The sequence below is a fragment of the Aythya fuligula genome, chromosome 25, assembly GCF_009819795.1.
Source record: "Aythya fuligula isolate bAytFul2 chromosome 25, bAytFul2.pri, whole genome shotgun sequence".
NCBI classification, from domain to species: domain Eukaryota; kingdom Metazoa; phylum Chordata; class Aves; order Anseriformes; family Anatidae; genus Aythya; species Aythya fuligula.
In genome coordinates this window covers 2,164,240-2,188,753 of record NC_045583.1, presented here as the reverse complement: position 1 = coordinate 2,188,753, position 24,514 = coordinate 2,164,240, and the positions used below count along the sequence as shown (strand labels likewise).

The following is a 24,514-nucleotide window of genomic DNA, read 5'->3' as shown; positions in this document are numbered from 1 at the left end:
AGGTGCCTCAGGTAGCATATACAAGGCACCTGAACCAGGACTGCAAGCAATGAGTTTTCATGAAAACTGACAACCTAGTAACAAATTCAGATCTCACCTTGCTGCAGAATTACTGGCGAACCTATTGAAATGCAACATTTTCCTTCCTGACTGCCACTCACCTTCAGTTGTTTCCTTCCCGCTTGCTCCATGCCAGGCCTGCAGCAGTGCCCATCGCGGGCAGAATCAGCCAACAGCCCCATGCCCTGGCACAGCCGCTGAGAAAGAGCTGCAGGACCCCGTTCCTAATGCCAGCTACCACTTTGTTACCATGTGTGGAAGCTTATTTGTGAGCCAGGGTAAATACCCGGTGCCCTTCCCATAATGAAAGGAAAGGATTGGTGTAATATTCATGTGAAGAAGACTGGAATCCTACCTGAAACTGCTTTATGAGGCTTACTGCGTTTTCTTCCCTATAAAAATGAAATTATAATTGAATAAACACACATTACTTAATCTGCAAACTAACAGAAGTTACAGTGACAGCTCCATGTATACAGCATTTTATTGAATGAAGGTATATTACAATAGACAAACATATATTACACATGCTATACAAAATATACATTCTTATGTGAAAAAAATATAAATAGACACTAGGAAGTAGCAACAGGGAACAAGAGCATCTTTGCTCATGCTGAACCCCAGCTCCTGTACCGTTAGTACTTTGGCATTGATTGAGGACACCATTTACTGCAAACTGAACGGCCACTCTGCTCTTTGTGCCTCCTGGAGGAAAGGGTAAAGAAAAGACACCTGATTTTTTTTTCCTGCAAGTCTGCCAAGTAAGTTTTTCCACAATGTTAAGCACCACAGCATGTTCACCTGTAAATAGCTGCATGCAACTGGTCCGTGTACTTTCACAGACGTCAGTGCAGCTTCAGCTCCTAAACTCTTTCAAGAGCTAGGACTTCAGTTTGTTCTGGTGCAGACAGCATAATTTTAAAGCCTTGTTCTGGGCTAAGCACATCTTAACGACCTAACACGAGTATGATCATATTGGGTAGTTGTGCCTTAAGTACACCTAAGGTTTTGGATGTTTTGGATGCCCCCCATGCAAATCAACAGTTATAATGAGACAGCTGAGAGATCTGCATTAGCTTAACCCCACAGAAGAGAAGGATGAAAGAAAATAAAAGGTAAGAAGCATTTGCCAAATGGTGATGGGAGACAAGTGGAGGTGCTACTTTCTTGCTCGTGGGAAACCATGGCACTGCACGTACTAAGAAGCAACTGTCACATCAGCCTCTGAATATCTGAGTAAAGCAGCAAGCAGCCCAAAAAGATGCGTCTTTGCTGCTGCTGTAGTTTCACGACCTGACCTTTCTCATCTGAATTTAAACTGAAAGTTCCTGCAACAGAAACAAGTTTGGATTGAAAATAACCACTCGGTCTTAAATGCTACCTGGGAAGGAAAAGCCTGGAGCAAATAAAACCAGAAAGGAACAAACATCAAATTCTTCTTTTAGCATGTATGTTACGTGTAAGCCTTTAAAATATTTCAGATGTCAGAGGTCAAAAAGAATTTAACACACCTGTTTCTCCACTTTATCCAAAGGTCAAGGAAAATTACATCTTCTTCCTACTAAAGCTGCTGGCTACCAAAGTCACTCTAGCTGTTTTCAAAACATGGTAAGAGCCATTAATAATAATTGCTCATTTGCATAGATCTGACTACTATTCATGCCCAAAGAGCTGTGGGAAAATAATCACTATTCCCAGCGCTTCCTCACTCTTTCACTCAGCTAAACCACAGCCTCAGAAGGTTCAGCTGTGATTCTGCAAGACTGCATCTGATAACGCAGTCACACCCCCTTCTATTTAGGAATGGATCAACAGGAAGCCCTACATACTTCTCTTAGGCTTGTCCAAAAAGGCTTTTGTCTTTATAAAAATATACCTTGCAGCTGTTTTCACTCTAGTGCATATCCTATGGCTCCAAAAGATACAGCGATGACCAGGAAGAAAGCCCCTTGCTCTTCAAGCAAGGCTACACAGCGTAGCACAGAAGCGCTCCACCTCCAAATGCAAGACACTTGCTGAAAACCCACTGCTGCTGGGTCATACCTTTGTGTAGAATATGTTAATATTTTCTTAGAAGAACTTTTCAGGAAGTCTTCAGAATGTTCTTCCTCCTAACTTTGTCAGGCATACGCCACTAACAAGTGAAGTTTCTTTGCTTCCTCTGCTTCTCTCATCCAGTACTAGACTTTCAGTAGAGTGGTTCTCCCCCACGTTATTTCACTGCTCACCTGTGAAATACTTACACCTTTTTGCCACCCTGTGGTCTAGGGAACTATTACAGAGCTCAACATGGCCAGAATTTTGCCTGATCTTTTACAAAAGAAAAGGGCGCAAGTGTTTTAAAGGACACGTGCCTCTTGGCTATGCAGAAGAAACAGAAAATCCACAGTATAGTTCACAGATAATTTACCCAATGCTTCTCCAATTTATCTAATGTTCTTCATCACATTATTCTTTTTAAAAGTTCATTTAACTGGCAGCTATGAAAAATACACATATACCTCTCTGCAACATACACAACACAGAAGCTTTTTAAAGATAAAAGCTTAGATAAACTTCTGAAATAAACCACTCAAAGCTCCCACCTTAAAGCTATTTTAAGAGATGAAAAGAAACATGTTGTGTACTATTTTTTTTGTTTGCTATTTACAAAGCTTCTGAGAAGTTGTATAGTACTGCCTGTAGTGTAGGCTAACGCCGTTAATGCAGGGTCCATTGGGCTTTATGCTCTCCTAGAAAAGACAGGCAACCTAATATAGAAATTGAGAGACTCACTCACCACATGGAAGTGTGCCAAACTTGGAATTCTGCTAATCTAATGAAATTGATCAGCTTGCAGTCAGGTCAGGCAAGCTTAATGCCTACAGAGTTGTATGTGACAATGAAATGCATCAGTATCACCGTTGCACCACATATCTATAGCAAATTCACTTCTTTCCAAAACGAAGAATTTGTTATCCCCCTCAGAAACAAGCTTTCAATACCACAAAAAGAAAAATATGGCTTGATATGCAGCTGTCAAGACTAACAGTATAATACATACTTTGGCATAATAAAAAATATATTTACATTACAGCCAACACATTTATATGCTTAGTGTATACAAAATATTTATAAATGCAAATTTATTTACAACTAGAGTCCATTATTCATAGGAGAAAACAAGCCCCAAAGTTAGACTGGTAAGAAACGCTTGCCAATAGTCTGAGGAACAAAAAGCTGGCCAAGAGTTTTATGCTTACAATTACTGGGGAATTCCATGAGGAGGCCCTGAACATTTGTTTTCGAGCAGACAATGTACTGTGAAATAGCTACGCATTCTTGAGAGCTTTTCAAAGCATGCACCAACACAAAGGCTGTCTCCAACACCAGAAGATCCATGTTTTAACACTGTTCTTGTGGATATCACTAATTGCCATGCGTACGTCCCACATTCCAGTACAGGTGAATCCAAGCAAAAAGGGCATGTGCCACCTCCTTCAAGGGAGTCTGTCTTGGTTTACTCAGCCTGTAATTGTAGGCACATGTACAAAAGCATCTTTGGCCTAGGGGTTAGTCCTGAGGTAGTAAATACAAAAAGTCGGTCGGTATGGATTTGCTTCCAAGACTTCATTTGAGTCTCTTACGTGGTTTCACTATAGTCATGAATGTTCCGTGTCCTATTAAAATCAAAGTTATGTTCACGTAACCTGTGGCAAGGTCGGGGTGAAGCAGCTTGCTCCCGGTCACTGTCAATAATGCCCTCGCTTCGAAGAGGTCGTGGGGTCTCACGGGCTGACGGCTGATGCAGGAAGTGTGAATGAGAGAGCGCTAGATCTTTGTTTACTCCCCATAAAGGAAGCTGAAAGGGTTCTGAGGAAGAAAAATTAGCAAATGAACAGGAGTGGGTTCATGAGAAGTACATGCAAGGGATCACATTTCACAAGCTTTAAGAGAGGAATTAAGAAGTACCATCCTTAGTAACATCACCCCCTTCAACTCTTGGGTATTGGATGCAAACAGAGCTAGCTCTGAGAACAAGTGGTTAACAAACAGAGTGATTACTCCACAAACTATGGTGTTTGTAAAATTAGCTGTGAACCAACACTGAAAGGCAGCACAACAAGGGCTAGCAGTGTCAGGGAATACAAAACATCAGAAAGGAAAAGGATATGCTCACCATTAATATGCTGGGAAGAGATTTTCTTCTCACTTATTCTGTCATGGTTGGTAAGGAAGACAGACATGTCTCTGTCTGCTAAAAGATTATCAAGAGTACTGGGTTCATGCTGGGTGCGTGCTGCATACGTTTCCTTAGGCATCTGCACCATGAGATTAGGGAGAGTTTGCTCCAGGGGGTCCTCTTCTGAGATGTAGGCATAGGGACAGTACTCGCGTGTCCTGGAGTAGATGTTTGCGTTGTCGTAGCAGTCTGAGCAGATCACCAACGGCGCTGTACCACCTGGTAAACAGCAAGGAAAAACAGAATACTCTTAAAGCAATAAGGATGTTTAAATTCCATCGACTTCCATGTATTAGGATGGTTTCATGATTAGGATGGCATTATAGCAGCACAGTTTGAAAGGCCTCTGTATAAAGGTAACACAATAACAGAGTATTCAGCTCCACTGTTTACCGAGGAAGTCACGTGAGAAATGCTCTGTTTGTCACCATCCCAATTCCCAATAGCACAGCCTTTCAGAAGCTGATTACAAAAAACCACAGGAGTGAAAGAATAATCTCATGTTTGCTTTCCTGTTTCAAGGGCAGAAGGGCTCCAGCAGGTCCAACCAGCTTAGGCACCAGGCTGAAACAGCACTGGAATCAAAGCTATCCGCACAGGTCTGTGTGTTGCAAGGTTTCACCAAGGCACCCTGGGCTACACCTGTGCTCTGCTATGCTCTGGTCTCAGACTGGGTGATAAAGTGGTGACTGAGACAAGTTGCTTCTCAGCTCCTTTCCTGGTACAGGCTCTAGAGACTGACTGGGCTGCAGATGAAGGGAATAGATCACGGGACGCAGGTGGAAAAACTTGTACTGAAGGATCACTTTTGGAAGCCAGGCTGTGTAAAGACTGAATGGCTCCTCAGCATTTATATGGTAAAACATCTCTAAAACACCTCTATTTCTTATTATTTTTAAGATGCCAAAGGAACATAGCATTATAAAAACCTACCTTGACATTTAACCTAGGAATTCCCTAATGGCATCCCTGTCTTGCTGGACAGATCACAAACCCTGAAGCAGAGAGCCTCTGGAGGAAAATGTACTAACTCTGGGAGTTGAAGGATGGCAGTCATGACATCTACACGCAAAGGCCCTGAGAGCAGAGCAGAAGTGAGCCCAGACATTGCTGAACCGAAGCTTAAACTATCTGCATGGAAAGCAGAAGCTTTGATCACAGAAAATAAACAAACACTGGAAGAAAAACAAAAGCTGCCTCAAACTCAAAAGAGTCAATGGAAACTTTATGATCAACCTGAATTCTTCTCCAGGAAAAGTGAGGAGCTTTCTACTCTACTAGGGCATCCTTCTCTACTATCCTACATTGTGCAACACTGCTGCCAGCTATGAGGACTGGAGGCATCTTGCTGAGTGCAACTGATAGATGTGAGGACTTCGCTTACCATCTGTGCCTTTGTGCACGTAGCTACCGGCTGGAGGCATAAGCTGCTGATGGCTTCCTGCCTCTGAGGTACTGTAGCCTTCCTGAGGCTCCGACAGAGTTCCTTGGGAGGATAAATAACTGGGAATGTCTGCAGGTAGGTTCATCTCCTCTGCAAGGCAGAATTAACAGTGATGACATTCAGAGCTAAGTAGCATCAGCACTATTATGCACATCATCAGCAATATAATGCAGAACTTCAGCTCACATATGGTTCTCTCTACCTCAGTGATTAAAAATCCATATATCTAGCTCAAAACTAACAGGGACAGAATAGCTATTTACACACATTATTCCAGGTCTTGAAAACATTTAAGTTAACTCAAATATTGATTTTCAAATTAGTGTTTTCCCTCAACGCAGAACAAATCTAGTGTGTCAGGAATAAAACAGACTGCTGATACTTAAAAATAAAAGCCTAAGCTCGCCTCTTCCCCTAACGGATGAAGGAATTTGAGCAAATCCCTGAATAGATTTTAGAAGGAAATCTTTAACGCTTTGATCTTATCCAGCTGTAACGAAACCAGAAATATCACCACTCTTCAGTGTTTTGGATTAAAAACATGTCTGAAGCACGCTGCTTTGGCACTTTACCTGTGTTAGTGATGCTATAATCCTCATTCTTCCTTCTCATGTGGTAGATCACAATAACCCATACCAGGGACGTTCCCACAACACAGCAAACCACAACGATAATCACAATGCCTACTGTTGCCCAGCCATCCTCCTCATGGACAATGCCACTCTGGGACGAATCGCAATTTGGGGAAGCCAGGACATTTAGGTAAATATGACCACGCTCGGTGCCCAGCGTGTTGGACATAATGCACGTGTACTTTCCAGCATCCTCTAACCCAGCATCCACGATGATAAGGAGTTGATTGGCTGCAGCAAAAAAATGCCGTTCTGTGACTGTCAGAGGCCCATCATCTTTAGTCCAGTTGAGGCGAGGGGCAGGACTGCCACCAGCGATGCACTGCAGGACAGCAGTTTCACCTCGGGTTACTGTTCTGTCTTCTAGAGGCCTAATGAAGGAAGGAGTTTCTGTAGCAATAGAGGAGGGGAAAAAAAAAGTAAGATAACTTCACTATGCAAGCACCCCCGTGTCACCACGGTGTATTCCATGAGGTTTTAAATCTGACTTTACAGCCTGAACATAAACATAAGCAACAAAATAAAGGATTCAGGAAATCCCATGACGTCAGTTATTCTATGGATCACTGCAACAAATGCAAGTACAGCAAACATCCTGAAGATTACACTAGCCTCATTCTGCTTTATGTATTCCAGTTCTAAATTTGCCTATGACCATAATGTTAAGTGTCTCCAAAGAAGACTGCACTATAGAAGGAACTGTCCTTCCATTATTACTCAGCACGTTTCATGCTGCCTGTGACTAGATTTGTTCCAGTACAACGAAAATTCTCATTTACATTGCTGGGCTGAGGTATCTCCCTCAATTCTCTCCTGCAAAGATCACACTAACTTCACTGGTCAGCACTGAAGCTTAGCTTCTAAAAAGCTTTGCTGTTCAGAAGTCCTGAGTGCAGCATTCAAATGCCCTCAAAGCCCTCCAAAGCAGTTCAGAGACGCTGTTCCAAAGGCAGAAGTGAAATGATCCATGCCAGCAGAGATAAGCACATCACTTACCTAACACAGTCAGCGTGGCATTTGCTGACAAACCGCCTGCAGTGTTTTGTGCCATGCAGCTATAGATACCCATGTCTTCTATTTTTACATTTGCAATAAAGAACACATCATCCTCGGGCATGACGTGCATTCTCCTCTCTCGTGCAGCAGGGAAGTCTGTGCCACCATCTTTCTGCCAGGAGATCTGAGGAGTAGGGTGGCCCTCTGCAGCACACTCCAGCCGAGCCATAGCCCCAGTACGGATAGTAAGATCCATGGGGGTTTTCAGGAAGGAAGGCAGCTCTGGATCAAAGGGAATTCTAAGGCTTTAGTATTTTCAGAAACAGGAAAAAAGCAGCAAAAGCACAGGATATCTGAAAACACACAAATCTGGAACACCTGTAGCTTTCCCTGGTTAAGGCAGATTATTAACAGCTGCACAAATGTTAGAAGTGGTCACTTCTAAGAGCCTATCCTTAAAATTTAAATGTAACACCTACACTGCTCGTTTAAGATGATCTGAACAATAGCATTTCTCATGGGGAAAACACAGGGGAAAGCTTTAGCCTTCTTCATGAGCCCTTTGTCACACTTTCTCTTCCCTGGTAATAGGGAAAGCAAACTTCCATCTGTTTTATACAAGCAAAAGCAACACATGCACCTCTGCTCTCCAACACAATGGGGATCAGTGGTCTACTGACTGATACAAACAGTGCCTTCTCAACTCCCTTCTCTGAAGGGAAATAGGGATTCTCTGTTACAGCCGAAAACAAGGGACTTCATAATTTGATTTTCCAGTTTATTTCCAGTCCCACAACTTACTTTTAGTTGAATCTTCCCTAGCTTTACAAACACTCAGAGAAAGTGCTTAGTTATGAAGAGACAGCAGAGGGAGCTTTTAGTTTAAGAGAGTTCTACCTTCATTCAGCTAGATGAACAATTCAGTTCTAGTGAAAGCATGGGAGATATCTGCCCCTTTTCAAAAGTGAACAGAAGGCCTTTCACAGCCAGTTTCACTTATCTGCTTTATAAAGAGATGTTTGATGCATTGAATTACAAGTGAGACATTATTGCAAGGCTATTTTGAGCCTGCTCTAGCTGAGAATTAAGGAAATCTAATGGGTTTTATAAATCAAAATGAAAACATGAAAAACAGATTCGTTACACTTCAGGTTAAACATACTTCTTCTTTGTTACTGTTATTGCTTACCATTAACGGTCAGCTTGGCTTTGTTGGAATAGTTGGAGCCAAAGTGATTGGTAACAATGCACTGATACCTTCCTTCGTCAGTGAAGTTCACATTGAAAAGATGCAGGACAGTGGTGTACTCAACCACCTCACCACTTTGCTGCTGATACCTGGCAAAATTCTCAACCTCTGCATCATACAAGACTTCGCTGTCCTTACGCCAGGCTGTGGACATGGGTGAATCACTGCTGCTCACAGCAGTGCAAGTCAGAGTCACATTCATGCCTCGCAGAGCGATCGTGGTCTCAGGATGTACTCTTATCTGTGGTTTAGGGAAGTTATCTGAAAAGAAAGGCACCAATATTAGTTACTTTGCTCTCCAACATGCAATCAATATTGCGGGAAAACTCACTGAAAAGACAAAGTAAGCAGAATGAAACCTGTAGGAACAATATGTGCACCCCAAGCAGGACATCTATGTTATTTCCATATTTTCAAGCTAGAAAAAGGATTAGAACCACAGGCAGAAGTACAGGAAAAGCACTGAGGTCAATACAGAAGCATGATCTTGAACAGCACCCTGCAATTTCTACAACTGTCTAGAACTTGCTCTATTCAGATTACAAAGACCACGCTTGGCTGAAGAACTAGGTTATTTTATAAAAGACTGAAGACTTACTTTCAGAGAGTTTATATATCTTGAAGAGTCTTTAAGTTATACAAATAAAGAATAGCAAGCTAGCAGTTCGCACCGTCTTATCACACTGAAGTTATTTCAATACCTATTATTTCATCAAAGGCATTCTCACAGGTACACAATGTTCAGTGTCAGGCACAATGGTGGTAACGTTCGTATAGGGAAGTTGATGATTGTGCCTACATGATGGTATTGTAGCCTTTGCCACCAAAAGAATGAAAGAATTATGCAAACACAAGTAACTGTTGTTAAACCGTTCATCTGGAAAACAGAACACCAGACTATTTCCAGGCCTGCCACAGACTTCACACGTGATTCTGTGCGAAGAGTCTCTCAGTTTTCCATCTTCACAGTTTTGTTACAGAAATAGATATATTTGAAACCGTGGTGGCACAGAGACAGGTGAATGTTAGAGATACGGAGCACCAGAAAATATACCAGAGTATTAAATATCCTCGCCTTGCTGGTAGGGACAAGAACAAATAAGAAAGTGCTAAATAGCCCGTATAAAGAGAAAGACATTTATAGTCAGGAAGAATAGAAACATGATCAGTTCTTAACAGTAATCTAAATGAAAACCAACGCAGTCTTACAGAATTAAAGACCAAGCACCTCCAGCTGCGTTACAACCAGGTTTCAGAAAGGTACCTGTACAGATTTGTGTTATGTTTTGATATCAAAATTAATTTAGAATACAAACCACAGACAAAGTCATCAGGGTCCACACTGAGAAGGCTTTGTCCTGCTAACCATTCAGGATGAGCACAGCTAACGTTTACAGCCTGCTGTAAGTGACTGTCAGTGAGCCACTGCGGCAGCCATTTCAACTGGCAATCACAAAGCAAGCTGCTGGTGTTCAAAAGCCTGCAGAAACAAAGCAAAATGAAAGTGCGATGACAGTTTAAGTATTTCGCAGTCCTACACGTGATTTCACCACGCAAAACAACTTTAATGTATATATTTCCAGAAATTACAAGATTCACAGTATTCTTTTATGCCCATGGGTGTTTACTATACCATGTTATATATGCTAAACAATCCAGGAAAAAAGAATCCTTCTACTATCAGTATTAAAACCTTACATTTCTTTTTAATTGTAAGGAAATTAGCCTTGGATCTGCAGCTTGTAAGTATGTATGTATGGTCTCTCTTTAAAGCAAATAAAAAAACATAATACTGCAGAGCAACTCTGTATCTCAAACTAGATGCATTATGAAGTGAGTGTAAGTCTCAATATTTGTTTTCATGCCAGCTAATAAATATTTAAGAATTAAAGTGATTTGTTTCACAGAAGCATCTGCTGCAGATTGTTTTCTTCTCTGCTCCACAAGAAAATTGAGGAGGGAGAACAGGAAACAATGACTGGTCAACTTTTTCCTCACTGCGTGCTTTCAAAGTTTCTTAAATATTATATGTGAACATAATTGATTGGAGAGAAAGAACAGTATTGTAACAGAAAATTATCTTCCACTCAGATGAATCTGATAGATCTGCAGTGAGAATAGAGGCACACAAGCCAGAATTCCAACCTGCTGTTTGCCCATACATAGCAGTGATTTCTCACTTTTAAGATACATAAGAAAATGCAATCGAAGTCTTGTCTTTAACACCTAGAATGTGTCTCATCGCCTTCCTCCTCAAACTGTCAGACCTTGCAGACTAACCGTCCATATGGCCAAGATTATCTAACTGGATAACAGTTTTAAAACAGATTATATGATATTCAGAGACTTTATCTCATAGAGATGACTGTGTTACACTAGGATTAGTCTTGGGTGTGAAGGTCACTTCAAATAATACTTTACATGTCTGAAGATCACAAGTCTCTAACAGCTTAAGCATCAGATGAGCAACTAAAAGAATGTTGTCGAGTTTTGATTTTTAAGGCCCTTCCCTAGGCAAAAAAAGGGAACAATGAAAACATAGGGTTTGTTAAACCCCCTGGAAGACTCTTGATGAATCATTTATGTTGTCTAAATACTAGTGTGTTCCAAGTATGCAGCAAAATTCTAAGATACAGGAACTTATGGTTCACTACTGCAAGAAAAAAATCATTTTTCTACTAAACTGCAACTAAGGAAATGGATGTTTAGATTTTTATCAAACCTTAAACCAAGCCAAGTATACTGCCAATACCTTTTAGTTGATAATTAGTTTTGTTTTACATATTTCAGGATGAAAATGGGATGCACTTCGGTCAATTTCAGCTAATCCTGCAACAGCTGAAGGATTCTTAACACGGTAAGAATTATACAGAATCTGTAAAGAACTGTCAAACTTACAGCTCCTTCAATTGAGCCTGTGCAAATGCATTTTCTTGGATGGACATCACTGCGTTGTTGCTTAAATCTCTGCAAGTTAAGCAAAGAACAATAATGTAAGTGTAACTTCATAGTCTACCTTCAGTTAAATTCTTGAAAATTTGAGGGAGAATACAAGGCTGAAGTTGATAAACAACTAGGAGTTCTACACAAAGCAGAGTACTTACAGATGTTCAAGTCTTTCAAGACCGGAGAATGCTTTCTTCATAATTGATTTAATCTGGTTTCCTTGCAAGATTCTGAAAGACAAGCACCCCCCAAGCCCAAAAATCAGCTTGAATGTCAGTATGAACTCGTAAGTAAGACATAAAAGAAGTTTCTCTAGGATGTTTAACTAAGGTTTTCTTCTTTCTAGAAGAGATGAATGACTGAATACCATTTTCTGAGCTTGAAGGCTCATCTAATTTTCTTACAGTGTTTCTTTTCTATCCTTAACTTTGAGATCTGGGTCTGAGATGGGCTCTGAAGATCATTCAAGCCAGCAGAATGAAAAAACGATAAACAGAACTTGGGAGCAGAACAATAATATCCTAATACCAATATGCCACAACCACATTAGTTCCTGAGACTGCACACTCCTACTATTTGTTATAAGCATTGTCTGTAGTTGCACAGGATTGCATAGCTCCCTGCAAAGCACACAGCACCAGATGCAAAGTGCATAGCCAAAGTACTGAAAAGGTGCTAAATCAGTATTGTCTCATATTTGGACAACCCCCTCCCCTCAAGAAACTGTAACTTTTACCAAACTAAAGCAAACAAAAGTAACAGTCACCATACAACAAGACCGTCCCATTCTAATAATAAATGCAGTCAAATATTCTTGCTTAATTTCTTCAATATGGTCCCATAAAATGATCCAGATCCATGGAACCCAAACCTCTGAAGGTCACAGCACGAAAGGGGAAATACACTGACTACAGCTGCCAATTAGAAAGTCTTTCTGCCTCATATCATCGATTTCACAATTATTATTTTGCATTTTCGCTCTGTTCTGCTTGCCTGAGAAGTACTGTCATTGCAACGTTTTGTAATACGTACAGTTTATCCAGCCTGCTGAGTCCTGCAAATGCTTCATTTGCATCTTCTATGGCCCATGAGATCTCATTGTTCCTCAAGTCCCTGCAGGAGCAGAAGAGCCTGATTACAAACCTTGCAACATCACTGTGACCACTGCTTGTGCTTAGCTATGGAAGAGATCTGACTGTTACTTGTGCCTGGTAATGGTGTTCTGGGGCAGGCATCACAACTCATATAGAACCACGTTTGTCAGAGGGTGACTATTGCATTTCAGAGATGCAAGGGAAAACAGGATTGTTGGAGATCAGTGCCTCAGACAGAACCACAAACAAATCCTGAAGTACAAATTCTTGATGTGGTATTGAAGGACAGACCCAGTCTGACTCGCAGTTGCCATGTGATGGGCTGTTTACCAGAAGCTGGGAGAGGCTCCTGAAGTCGGTTCATGTAAGTGAATTAACCAGTACACCACCAGCATTAATCTTCCCGAGTAACAGGCTTATAATGGCATTAGCATATTAAGAGATTACACACAGGTTATAGCGCAAGGCTGCCAAGCACAATGTAGTAGATTTTCAGCATGAAGTTGATATTCTGCTCACAGATCTTGTTAGCAGCTAATGGGATTTCTGTTTGACCTCTGCACAGCTCTTCTGCCCCTCACACAGAACAGCGGCCTGAGCAGAAAAAGCAATATAGCAGCACTGTTTGTAGAGAATTACATGCTTGTTAGAGAGAAGGTGAAATAAATCCAATAGTATTTTTAGCTGGAATGGTATGGATTGAGCAAAGAGTTTCTGATAAAGCCAGTTTTCATCTGTCCTAATACAACCACACACAGAATTGCAGATCGTTGTGTGTTTAGAGGTACACTGATGGGAAGTAGTCTTTGCTGCGCTTTATCAGACATTATACGGATCAGCTCAATGAAGTTTCTGAAGAAGTTATGACACAGAAAGCTAACTACCTATACACGTGTACGTGTCATCTCATGGAAATGCTTCTTTCCTTCTGCTGGTGGTAGAAAAATGCAGCATCTACTTGTCCTTGCGTGAGATTGTAAAAGGTGTAGATTACTATTCTGGGAGAGACTGGGACCAAACTCCGGGATGTTGTCAGTGGTAACACGTTGTCTTATTTGTCTTACTTTGAAAGACAGAAGGCTTGTTTTTGATACCTTGGAGGAGACACTTCCACAATACATGTACTTTAAAGATTAGGACAAAAAGAAAAGAGTGCTTGTAATTCCACAATTCAGGTATTGCAAGGATTGGAATACAGCCCTGAAGCTTGCTCACGTTAAGATTTTTCCTCTTTGAGAAGTATTTCAGTTTAATGTACTGGACATTGGAATCATCTACTGAGAAAAATGACCAGATGAGTAACATGCCTAATTTGTTTCCTAGTTGCTTGTTCTTGTGATTTAAAAGTAGTTTCTATAATTCTCTCCAGGTCTGCTTCAGAGTTTTAGATTGTGAATGCATGAGTGGTATCAACGGCAAGCTAAAATATTAAAAAGCAATGAATGTTTTAGAATTTAGAACTTCAGATCCTCAGTGTTATTCTTTGATACACCTTCCATCTTACTTTGCTCTTATTACCTTGTGGTTTATATACAGTTTTTACAGTTTGTTCTAGGTTATTAAGGCTACCTTGCAGAATAGTGACAGGAGCTGAACCTACAGAGAAATATTTATGTCAGCCTTAGCACTGAAACAAATAGTATACAAGCAACAATGGAGGTAAGCCGACAGCACCACAGTATCTAGTTTGTAGTATTTTTACACTCCACTACTCCAACCACTTAGCAAAACGAGTGAGCAACCCAAAAGAAAAGCCCCTCATTGTGTGCGCTGAGGAGCTGGCTCCTTATGCTTGGCTGGGCACGAATGCTTGGAGCTTTGTTTGTCATCACAGCCCTGTCCCGCACATTCCAGCCCTGAAGCAAATGGCCAGCTTTTCAGCTGTTTATAGCCCCTCAGGAGCCCAGGAAAACCTACTAATTAATCTGCTCTTGTTCTTTTTCATTCTACTCTAGGTCTAAGAAATTAGTTTTAATTATTCCATTAAAAGGTTGCGTTAAGGCTAACAGAATATGACCGCTTACATAGGTCTAATAAGTTTGCTTATTTAAGCATTTATTTAATGAACTGACACAGGGGCTATAAACTTACACTCCTTTCTCAGCTACCATTTTTTAAGATGATTACAAGTTTTCAGATCCACTTGGGAAGTGTTTTTATTATTATTAAAAGCCAGGACCGAGTTTTATAAAAAAAAAATATTGAACAGCTACAGCTGGTAACAGCAGTCCTGACAAAAGCAGAGCTGTGCCTCAGATGGCAAGTAATCCTACTCCTCTCCTACACCCTGCCTGACTTCAGCTCACACGCAGGGTGGGCGAAACAGCACCTTCTGTGACTGTGCAGGATTCACCATGTGGTTTCATAGTTATCCAGCCTTAAGAAAACCACCTGGAATAGAGAGAGGTCCAGACTGGCAGTCCTACAAGCTGCCTATCCACAGCTGCTCAGAACTGGTACGATACGCAGCCGAGTGCTTAAGGTCATCACACCGCTTCTCATCAGCACACTAAGCCAGGATTCTGTTATCTCAGCATACCGAGTACCACATTCATCATCATTACTTCCAAAAGTGTTGCTGAATTAAACTGAGATTCTAGCTAGAGGTTTTCTGCACTTACAAGATCTGAAGATTCGTCAGACCTCTGAACACACCATCAGCAATGTGACTAATGCGATTGTCACCCAGGTTTAGTTTCTCCAATAAACCAAGTCCCACGAAGGCAGATTCCTTGAGGCGAGTTAGCTGGTTGTACGACAAGTCTCTGAAAATATTGAGCAAGACAAGTGGGGGGATTAATTAGGAAGATACTATTGAACTTGATTAACTATGGAATCTTGATAAATTTCTAGTAGAACACAAAAAAAAGTAAAACACACAACATCACCATGGGCCTAACAAAGAAATTGAGTACTTCCTTCAGTAACTCACCCTTGCTGTGTACTATCCAATACATTACTTGCAACATTACAAGATCCCCACTGAAAAGCAGCCCAGAACTTACAGCTCTGAAAGTCTTTGGCAGAACTCCCACGCATCTGGACTGATCCTGCTAATGGCATTCTGGCTAACTTGGAGTTGTTGCAATGTCCGCAGACCATACAGCCAGCCCTTGTTTATTTCTGTTAAGTTATTATGTTCCAGTTCTCTAAGGAAAAGAGATGGAAAAGCATTTGCAAAACAGGTAATAAATGAAAACACATTTACAAAGTTTTACCTAGTGGATGTTGAAATGATTTACTAACATTAAGCCTTACGGAACTTGAAATTCATGATTATACTCGTTCCATGGAAACCAAGAGTGAACAAACGTACACAAAAAATCCAGCAGCAGAAGTGAAATTGCAGTCTGTCCTAAAAGATGACTTTTTTTTAAAAAAAAAAAAAAAAAAAAAAAAAGCCTTTTGCTAATGTTGCATTGCATACCCTTGTGCTATGTCAAAACATTACCTAACAAAGAACCACCCCATGTTACAGAGAACACAAATGCTTTCTTGTAAAGCAAGAAGTGCTGAGTTTTGACTACTCCTGTATTTGCTATCCTACTGGTACTAAAGTGGAGAAGCGATTCAACTAAGCATGCTAAAATCAGAAAATTGACAAATATTCACAAGTACACAAAAAAAAGCTATCGACAGTGACAAAGCATTCTTGATCACTAAGTGGAAAGAAGTATCTTTACACCTCTAAAGGAACCAGATATGATATCAACGTAATGCGAAAATGCAGATCTATAAACTCTCATCTTGTGACACTCATCACTATTTCAGTGCAGTGTCAGTGTGAGGGTAGCAATACAGGACTGAACCCTACACAGAGAAATTCCAGGACTGGGTATACTCACAATTCTTCTATGTTATTCAGGCCAAAGAATGCTCCATCCATGAGTCTGCTAATCCCATTGCGTTGCATTTTTAAAGATTTTAGGGACTCCAGTCCTTGGAATGTAAGGCTTTCCACTATTTTAATCCTGTTCCTCTTCAGTTCCCTTATATAAAGATGTTAGAAAAACGTTCAGATGTATTTAATAAGCAACATTTTGTGACCGTCAAGAACACGTACTGAGATAGTGTAAACACCATCTTTTTAACCTTTCAAGACCGCTACTTACAGGAACTGCACATGAGGCAATTTGAAGATCTTTGGTGGAATCACACTAATCCTGTTTCTGTTCAGCTTTACCACTATTAGAGAGCTCGATAAATTATCAAGACAGCCTGCTTCTAGCGTAGTTATTCTGTTGTTACTCAGATTCCTACAAAAGAAGAGGAGAAAGGCCTTTTAGAATGTGCAATATTTTATGAACAAAACTGCACAAGCATGTTGGAGCAACCACTTATCATTAGAACTCAAGTTCATTGTGATGTCACATCAGAAATCTGAGTTCTGGCATACCAGAAAGCTGTATCATTTTTTTCCCCAAAATAATCCATGGTAGGAGCTGATTTTGACTGCATGCCATGCTTCAGTTAGCCATGGTTAAGACAATGTCAACAGGAATCTACACAAGATGAGCTGAAATCATTCCACGTCCCTGCGGGCTGAAGTGCCAGCACTTTGGTAACAGCAGTTATTGTTTCCCATACTACCAGAGGAAAAAGCAATATGGATTGCTATGAAAAGTATTTAATTTCAAGCACATTTGTAGCTACATTGAGTGCTCCTAGCAGTTCAAAGCCACACAAGGCGGCCTGCACTAAAACAGTAACTTAGAGTAGATGAGGAATTCAACAACGTTGAGAAACAGAAGCCCCAGGCATGGCAGACCGCTCATACTTACAGGTACTTTAGTTGCATCCGTGGAAAAGAAGCAGCTTTAATTTCTGAGATAAGATTAGAACTCAGGTCTAGATTTTCCAATGAAAGGTAAACTTGGAGCTGCTCAGCATTTATTTCTGGAATGGTATTGTGTACCCTGAAAAACATAAGCAACAGAGCTGGTTACCATCACATCCCATCCTGCCCACTGCGTAGCTTTACAGCTACAGGATTCTGTCTACCAACATCACCAGTGAGTCCCTTACATTGGAAATGTAGCACGCACTGCAGAACATTAATTCTTAAAGCAGCACTGAAAATCCAAGACCGATCTGCCGCCCTGACATAGAAATAGATTCAAGTTCTGGGGACTGTAACAGGGCTGTATCTCATGGGAACTGTCAGTGCCAGACTGAATCCCTCCCCTTCAAAGCTGCCCGTCTTGGTGGACTGCATTTTGTTGGTAATTTAGGGTGACTTGATTGTCTAACTGATTTGTATTTCTTTAAAGAGTGCTTACATATTCCCTACAGCACTTTAGAGGAGTAGCATTTCAGACAAAACAAATGCTTTCCTACAACTCGATAGCAAAATTCTTACTTTTGTTAAAACAAGAAAAAGGCAGACAAGCTGCTACTTACAATGAGAGCAGAGTTATGTTTGAAGTTGTTTCTCCAAAATAAGGAATTTCACTTAGCTCATTGTAATTCATTTTCCTTAAAGAAAAGTTAAAAAAAAAAAAAATCTTTACTGACACCTCAGAGAAAAACCCTTCCATATACAGCAGAAAACTCGTATCACAAGACATTTAACAATTTAATGTTAATAATAGTCGTTAACAAAACTGGTTAAGAGCTTAAATCCTAATAACTTCAAAAAAGTAACAGTGAAGCACACAAGTTCTTACCATTTTTAACGGTTACTATTACTTCTCTTTAACTTCAGATCGGCCATAGCGAAAACAAACAGCTCGTTTCTTTTTTAACATATTGGCCTGCTAAACTTTTACGAAAAAGCATTCTGCACACAAAACACCATTTTTCCATACAATTTGCTGCCAGCAAAGCATCCATTTTTAATTAACCAGCATTAAATATTTCTGCACGTCAGACCAGACTTCTAGATATGCAATGAAATGCGCTCATTAGAATCACGGAGGAAACCTTCAGCTTATCATAAAAAGCAACTTACACTTCTTGCAGCGTGCGAACGGATAAATCGATGCTCCAGTTGGATGACAGCAGATGATTATGGCTTAAATCCCTAGAGAAAAAAGAGGAGTTATTCGAGATGGCACTCCGTTCTGCAAAACAAACTAGGCTTTTTGACGCCTCTCTGGCACTAGCCCAGCACAGAGATGAGTCGCAGACACTTGTGCCGACAGCCCCAGCATCTCTGCTTGCTGGACGAGGCCAACGCTGAGAGCAGGCGCACGGCACGCTGCCGGTACCCTCGCCGCAGGGAGCACAGCACGCATGCACCTGACCCCTGCCCAATAATTCGGGGAGCCCGCGGGGGGCAGCGAGCTGTGCCTGCCCATGGGCATGACACCATGGACACACCATTTCCAATTCTGCTCCCACGCACAGGGTCGCAGCAAGCCATTTCCAGCAACAGCTGCTCACCTCCTGGTTAATTCCTCCCCATGGGCTCGCACCGCGGCTGGTTTTAACTCCATCAGCCAGGGCTGGCACAGGAGGCGGTCACCCTTTAGGAACAGAACTACCACTACTAAAAACACTAGAACATAACCTGCCACCATCAGTTTTTCTGCTGGTGAGCACGCTCGGCGCCAGCACCACGGGCACATCCTGCGCTCTGGACCCGGGGACAGCTCCAGCTACACCAAGAGCCGGCCGTGAGGCTCTCCAGGAAGGATATGGGGTGAAGACAGAGCTGGCAATGCCCCTGCTGAGGAGGGGGACCCAGAATGGGTTGAGCCCTCGCTGGGCACAGCAAGGATATGCAGGGTCGGTCAGCAGCATGCGCAGGGCACAGGATGGCCTCGCACTGGGCAGCCCACCAGGGGCTGGGGGCAGTTCTGGCAGGGAGTTACTAAAACCTTGGGAAATTGTGAGAAATCTCTCCACTGCACTCAGCACTGGCTTAAGTAGCACAGCAATAGTCTGACGTTCAAGGTAATCCCTGGCTTTAGCTTTAAAAAGGTAACGATTTTGAAGTCCTGTTGTGTGTATTTGCTCAAGATTTGCCATTTGTAATAAAGAAACGGTGACATAAAAGCCAGAATTCAGTTACAAATGACAAAAAGAAACCACATTTTAATTCCCACGGGGTTTAATTGGGCCATTATGGTAATGCAGCAACCTGTTCTTCTAAGACAGCTTTTCAGCATGCCAGTTATTTCTCCGTGAGGCCGCTGACTGATGCCATCCCCAGAGAAACGCGCCCGTTCTGCCCTGCAGCACACACACACCCCATCGTGGACAGGATCGGAGAGATGCCCAATTGTACCCCAAAAGATCTCAGCTAATACAAGCCGGAAAGTCAGCAGGCCACGTGAATGCTTTCTTTTCTTCCACAACCACCCCTAACGCCCTGGTCAATGGGTCTGCCAGCAACCAGGAACCCTGCCAGAGGCCTTAACAACAACCCAGAGATGAGGATTTTGATTTGGAGCACCCAGGAGAAGCATGCCCCAAGTACTAACCACGATGGGACTACACCACCGTTTTTGTCAGGTCCCCTTTCAAGAAGTTCTGCACAGAGCTCATACCTAAAGCAGCTCGGGCATTATTTATATCTAGTTACTGATGCTTTCCTTTTCAAAGTAGGATGGATGGCTAAATACTAACTGAAAAACATCGAATGATCGATCTATGAACATACAAATCAGACATCCACATGGCTACGTTTCTGGCTTTCTCACACAGAACCAAATTCCCGTGTCCTGAAGCAGCAGAACACCAGAGCAGCCCTGTTATTCTACAAGCACTCGGGCCTTTACCGCAGGGCCCACCTTACAGAGGACATACAGCAAACGTGCAGAACTTGTGTTTCAGAGACTCAGCTGGTATCGCATCTAAAATCACCTAAACATTCATTTTGAGCTGAACTGGTGGTAAATCAGCTGCAAGCAGCTCAAGAGTTATGGAAAACAAGAACTTTCAGTCCATAAAGTTAGGTGAAACGAGAACTGAGGGGGAAAAGCCCATTAGGGACTTTTTCATGTGAGGAAAAAAAAAAAAGCTTTGATTAATTTTAAACAGCTTTTATGCATTACGGCTCACTTAGAGTCAGAACTACTAGAGCTGTCTTAGGGAAGAAAAAATTCCCCCCCCCCACATGCTTCGTGTGCCAAAATCCTGGAAGCCACAACAGAGAATATACACTTAATTATTGTTTGCAGCATATGGCAGATTGCATAACTTAGCACAGCGCCAACACCACTTCTTCCCAGCGCAGCCTGCGCCAAGCAGTTTGCAGCACACCCTCTGTTGGCCTGCAGAAAGACGCGAGCCCCTCGAAGCTTGAAAGCTCGCTCCCAAACACAACAGATATCGCTTTGCTCATCAGCCACCTGATGAACCCCCAGCTCACCTTTCCAGGCCCTGACAAGCGCTAAGATATCCTCCTACCTTTCTAAAGGTGAAATATTTTAAGAGATGAGTTAACTGCATTTCTGCGCTGAGCTCTACGTCTCCTCTTCGATGTTTCTGATTGATTATCGTATGGGGAAAGAAGAGAGCTATAAAACCAGCACACGGCAGTGCAGTGACAAACTTCCTTATGCACGCCCAGCTTTTGGCATAGCTCGGACTCCTCAAGTCCTGCCAAAAGGGACCCCTGGAGCCAGCTGCACGCACTCTGCTCTGCCAGGCCCGCTTTATGCTGCCTGCAGCCCCGTCCCCCCGCCGTGCTGGGGACGGCTCTGGCCTAGGAACCTCGCTGGCTCCAGGAGGGGCCGGGAACTCCCGTGAGCAGCGGGGATTTACCCCCCCCCAGGGGACAAACGGCTCGGGCAGTGCTGAGTAACGGCCGGGGGCGCCCTGCCTGGGCCCTGGGGGCTGTGCTCAGGTACCCGCGGCCCTAACCCAGGGCTGCCAACCCCAACCCCAACCCCTCGGCTCCGAAGCAGCAGCAGCGGCGGCACGGCCCGGGGAGGGGGGGGGGGGTGGCCCGCAGGGATCCCAGTGGGAAGCGAGGCCCAGGCCGAGGCGCCGCCGGGAGGGCCTACGGCCTGCAGCAGGCCCAGGGAGGAGGGGGGGGAACGGGGACACCGAGCCCCGCCGCGGGCAGAGCCGTGCCCGGGGCCCCGCCCGCTGCCCTGGGAGGCGGCCGCAGGCCCGTTAGGCCCAGCCCGGCCTCACCGCACCACCGCAGGGCCCCGACCGGTGCCGCCCAGCCCAGCCCAGCCCAGCCCAGCCCGGCCCGGCCCGGCCCCGCCGCCCCTCGGACTCACAGCGCGGTGGTGCCGGCGGGCAGCGGCGGGATCCTGCGCGGGCCGGGCCCGGCGGGCAGGCGGTGGCGGCTGCAGTCCAGCAGGCCGCGGCGGCAGGAGCAGGGCGCGGAGCAGGGCTCGGAGGCGGCGGCGGCGGCCCCCAGCGCGCACAGCGCCGCCAGCAGCAGGGGCAGGGCCCGCGGCAGCGCCCCGCGGGGGGGCCCCGCGCCCGGCCCCGCGCCCCGCATCCCCCGGCACGGCGCGGCCCGGCCCGCACCGCGCCCGCCCACCCACCGACTGCGTCACCGCGCAGCGCGCCGGGGGGGTGGGACCGGCGTGAGTGGGCGTGGTCAACGGAGGGGGCGTGGCCTAGACGAATGGGGCGTGGTTACGGGGCGCCGCCGAGCGGGGCGGGGCCGCGGGAACCGGGAGGGGGCGTGTCCGGGGGCGGAGCTAGGGGCGGGGCCTCTCGGGGCCCGGTGTGGCCCGGTCCCGGTCCCGGTGCCCGCGGTGCTCGGTGCCGCTGTGCACGGGTCCCGGTGTGCCCCGGTGCCGGCGGTGCTGGCGGGGCCGCTCCCGACCGCCCAGTGCCGCCGGCTCCCGGTGAGCCCCGTTACCAGCCCCATTACCAGCCCCATTACCAGCCCCGTTACCGGCCCCGTTACCAGCCCCGTTACCAGCCCCCTCAGTCTCCCCGACCACGGCTCCCCCCCGCCATTTCCGTTTCCGAGCTTAGCACCGCGGCAGCCCCGCCGCGTGCGCGTTAACCGGGGCCGTGCCCCTCTGCCGGGCTGCTCCCCGCACCCTCTGTGCCGCACCCAGCCGGTGCCACCGGAGCCCTACCCACCCCCGCCGGGCTCCCTCCGGTCCCCCAGCGTCCCGTCGGGCCCCAAACTCCATCCCCCGGGGCCGCCGGGCGCGGCTCTCCCTGCCCCCGGCCGCTGGATGGCACACGAGCCCCGGCGGAGGAGCCCGGCGGGGCCCGGGGCTGCCGGGGGGGGGAAGGCAGCGAGGGAGGGGGCAGCGCTGGCTGCCAGGGGTGGGAGCCTCCTCTCTCGAGTCGCTCAGTGTCGTTCATGACATCTCTGTAAAGTAACAGCAAAAGCTTCAACCCCGCAGCCCCGCAGCCCCCCCAGTGGCTGGCCCAGCCATGAATCCACACCCTCCTGGTCATGAAGCACTTCCCAGGAACAGTGAGGAGATCTCCAAGCCTGTTTTTTTTTTTTTTTTTTTTTTTTTTTCCCAGGGAAATTACTGCAGCATAATAGCATCTTCAGCTGGAGCCCGGCTCAGGCTCTGAAGACATGTGGCCAACACCTACAGCCCTTCCTCTCCCTCCCTTTCCAGCGGTTATGCTTGTTTCCTTGAACATTTATGGGTCAACCGGAGTCAAGATTGCTAATGAGTGGGGTGATTATGGCCCAGGGCGCTTCTCAAGCCATTCCTGATGCCGTGCTGCACAGGGGACAGGGACGGGGACAGGGACGGGGATGGGGACAGGGACGGGGACAGGGACAGCCTGGGGAAGGCTCCCACAGTGCACAGTGGTGTCGGGCAGCCCTGGTGCACTGCGTGGCATTTCAGTGGCAGTGAAGGCCCTGGTCAGGCTGTACAATCGGGAGCAAACCGTCTCCCTAAGTTGGGTTTTATGAGCAACAAATCAGGAGCAGTTCAATATTTACCCCAGCATGGAGACCAGATACTCTCCTAAGATGAACGATAAAATACTGCTGTTATATCATAACCTTTAAGCTATATTTAAACTAAGTGTAAATTAATATTTTAAAAGATCTGTTTTTATTCAGATTTACATTTCTATTACCAGATTAGATCAAAGGATTTCCTGGGGAAGATTATTTTAGGAACGTTTTTGGGCCATACACCTGTGGCGCTGCTCTAATTCGGACCAGTCGTAGCTCTTCCTCAGTGCCACCCGGGATTAATTCCAGCAGTAGAATAGGAATCACCCCATGGATCTGTGTAGAAAAGTGCCAGATTTGGGCAAGGATACCAATGAACTCCCCAGCGTCTCCATCAGAGCACCTCACCGTGCTCGCCCCGGCCAGGGGCCCAGCTCGGGGGGAGATGTCAAGCCCAAGGCTCTGCAAAACCATCCCCTGGTCCTCTGCTGCTGCTCAGAGGACTCAGGGACTGGTGGCGATCGGGATCAGAGTGAACCCGGGGCCTTCTCCTCCCCGTGTCGGGGTCCTGCCCGTGCCCCTGTGGCCCCCTCACGCCGCGGCCACGGGAGCTCCCGGAGCCGGTGCGGGATCCAAAGAGCACACCAACGTCAGAGCTGGGGCAAAGTCTGGCAGGACGCAGAGAGGTGTGAAAGGCAAAATGCCCTCACATGTGTGCACTACACGTGACTGCCAGCGCCCGCGCTGCCTGCCGAGTGCTCTGCAGTGCTCTGGTCGCATCCTGGCGGCGTGCTGGGTCTGCAGGAGGAGAGCAGGGCCGGGCCGGGGACGTGTCCCACCGCAAACATCTGCTGGAGCTGGCACTGGGAGAAGGAGAAGCAGCCTTCTCTGCTGCGTACCTGTGGCATACTGGTGCTGTGGGCACCTTGTGGCTGTGCCGTGCATCCCAAATTCACAATAGCCCCCGAGCCCTGCCCTGGGATGACCACGGCACTGCGGGCTGGCTGCCTTTTGCCAGCGGGGTGCAGGGACGGGCGCGAGCATGTGAGGGTGCCTGAGCACCCCGGCCA

At 45.3% G+C, this 24,514-nt stretch overlaps 1 protein-coding gene across 1 annotated transcript; it reads right to left on the bottom strand.

Moving 5' to 3' along the window:
• Positions 1 to 526: 526 nt before the first annotated feature.
• On the bottom strand, positions 527 to 21,898 carry LRIG2 (leucine rich repeats and immunoglobulin like domains 2). Its single transcript, XM_032203079.1, has 18 exons — positions 21,826 to 21,898; positions 18,597 to 18,668; positions 18,047 to 18,121; positions 17,428 to 17,562; positions 16,759 to 16,902; positions 16,492 to 16,635; positions 15,652 to 15,795; positions 15,268 to 15,411; positions 12,585 to 12,665; positions 11,711 to 11,782; positions 11,505 to 11,573; positions 9,923 to 10,086; positions 8,547 to 8,867; positions 7,358 to 7,639; positions 6,302 to 6,751; positions 5,670 to 5,819; positions 4,223 to 4,504; positions 527 to 3,915 (listed from the first exon to the last, which is right to left on the bottom strand). Exons 3-18 carry the CDS (start codon positions 18,115 to 18,117, stop codon positions 3,686 to 3,688), a joined length of 2,883 nt encoding a protein of 960 aa, XP_032058970.1. The 5' UTR covers positions 18,118 to 18,121; positions 18,597 to 18,668; positions 21,826 to 21,898; the 3' UTR covers positions 527 to 3,685.
• Positions 21,899 to 24,514: the final 2,616 nt, after the last annotated feature.

Bases quoted from the DNA above. Each gene is read 5' to 3' on its own strand.
- LRIG2 (XM_032203079.1), bottom strand. From the start codon at position 18,117: ATGAATTACAATGAGCTAAGTGAAATTCCTTATTTTGGAGAAACAACT. The intron at 15,412-15,651 runs GTAAGTTCTGGG...CAATATTTTCAG, and splicing joins TGCCAAAGACTTTCAGAGCT to AGACTTGTCGTACAACCAGC. The intron at 11,574-11,710 runs GTAAGTACTCTG...CTTAACTTGCAG, and splicing joins CTTGAAAGACTTGAACATCT to AGATTTAAGCAACAACGCAG.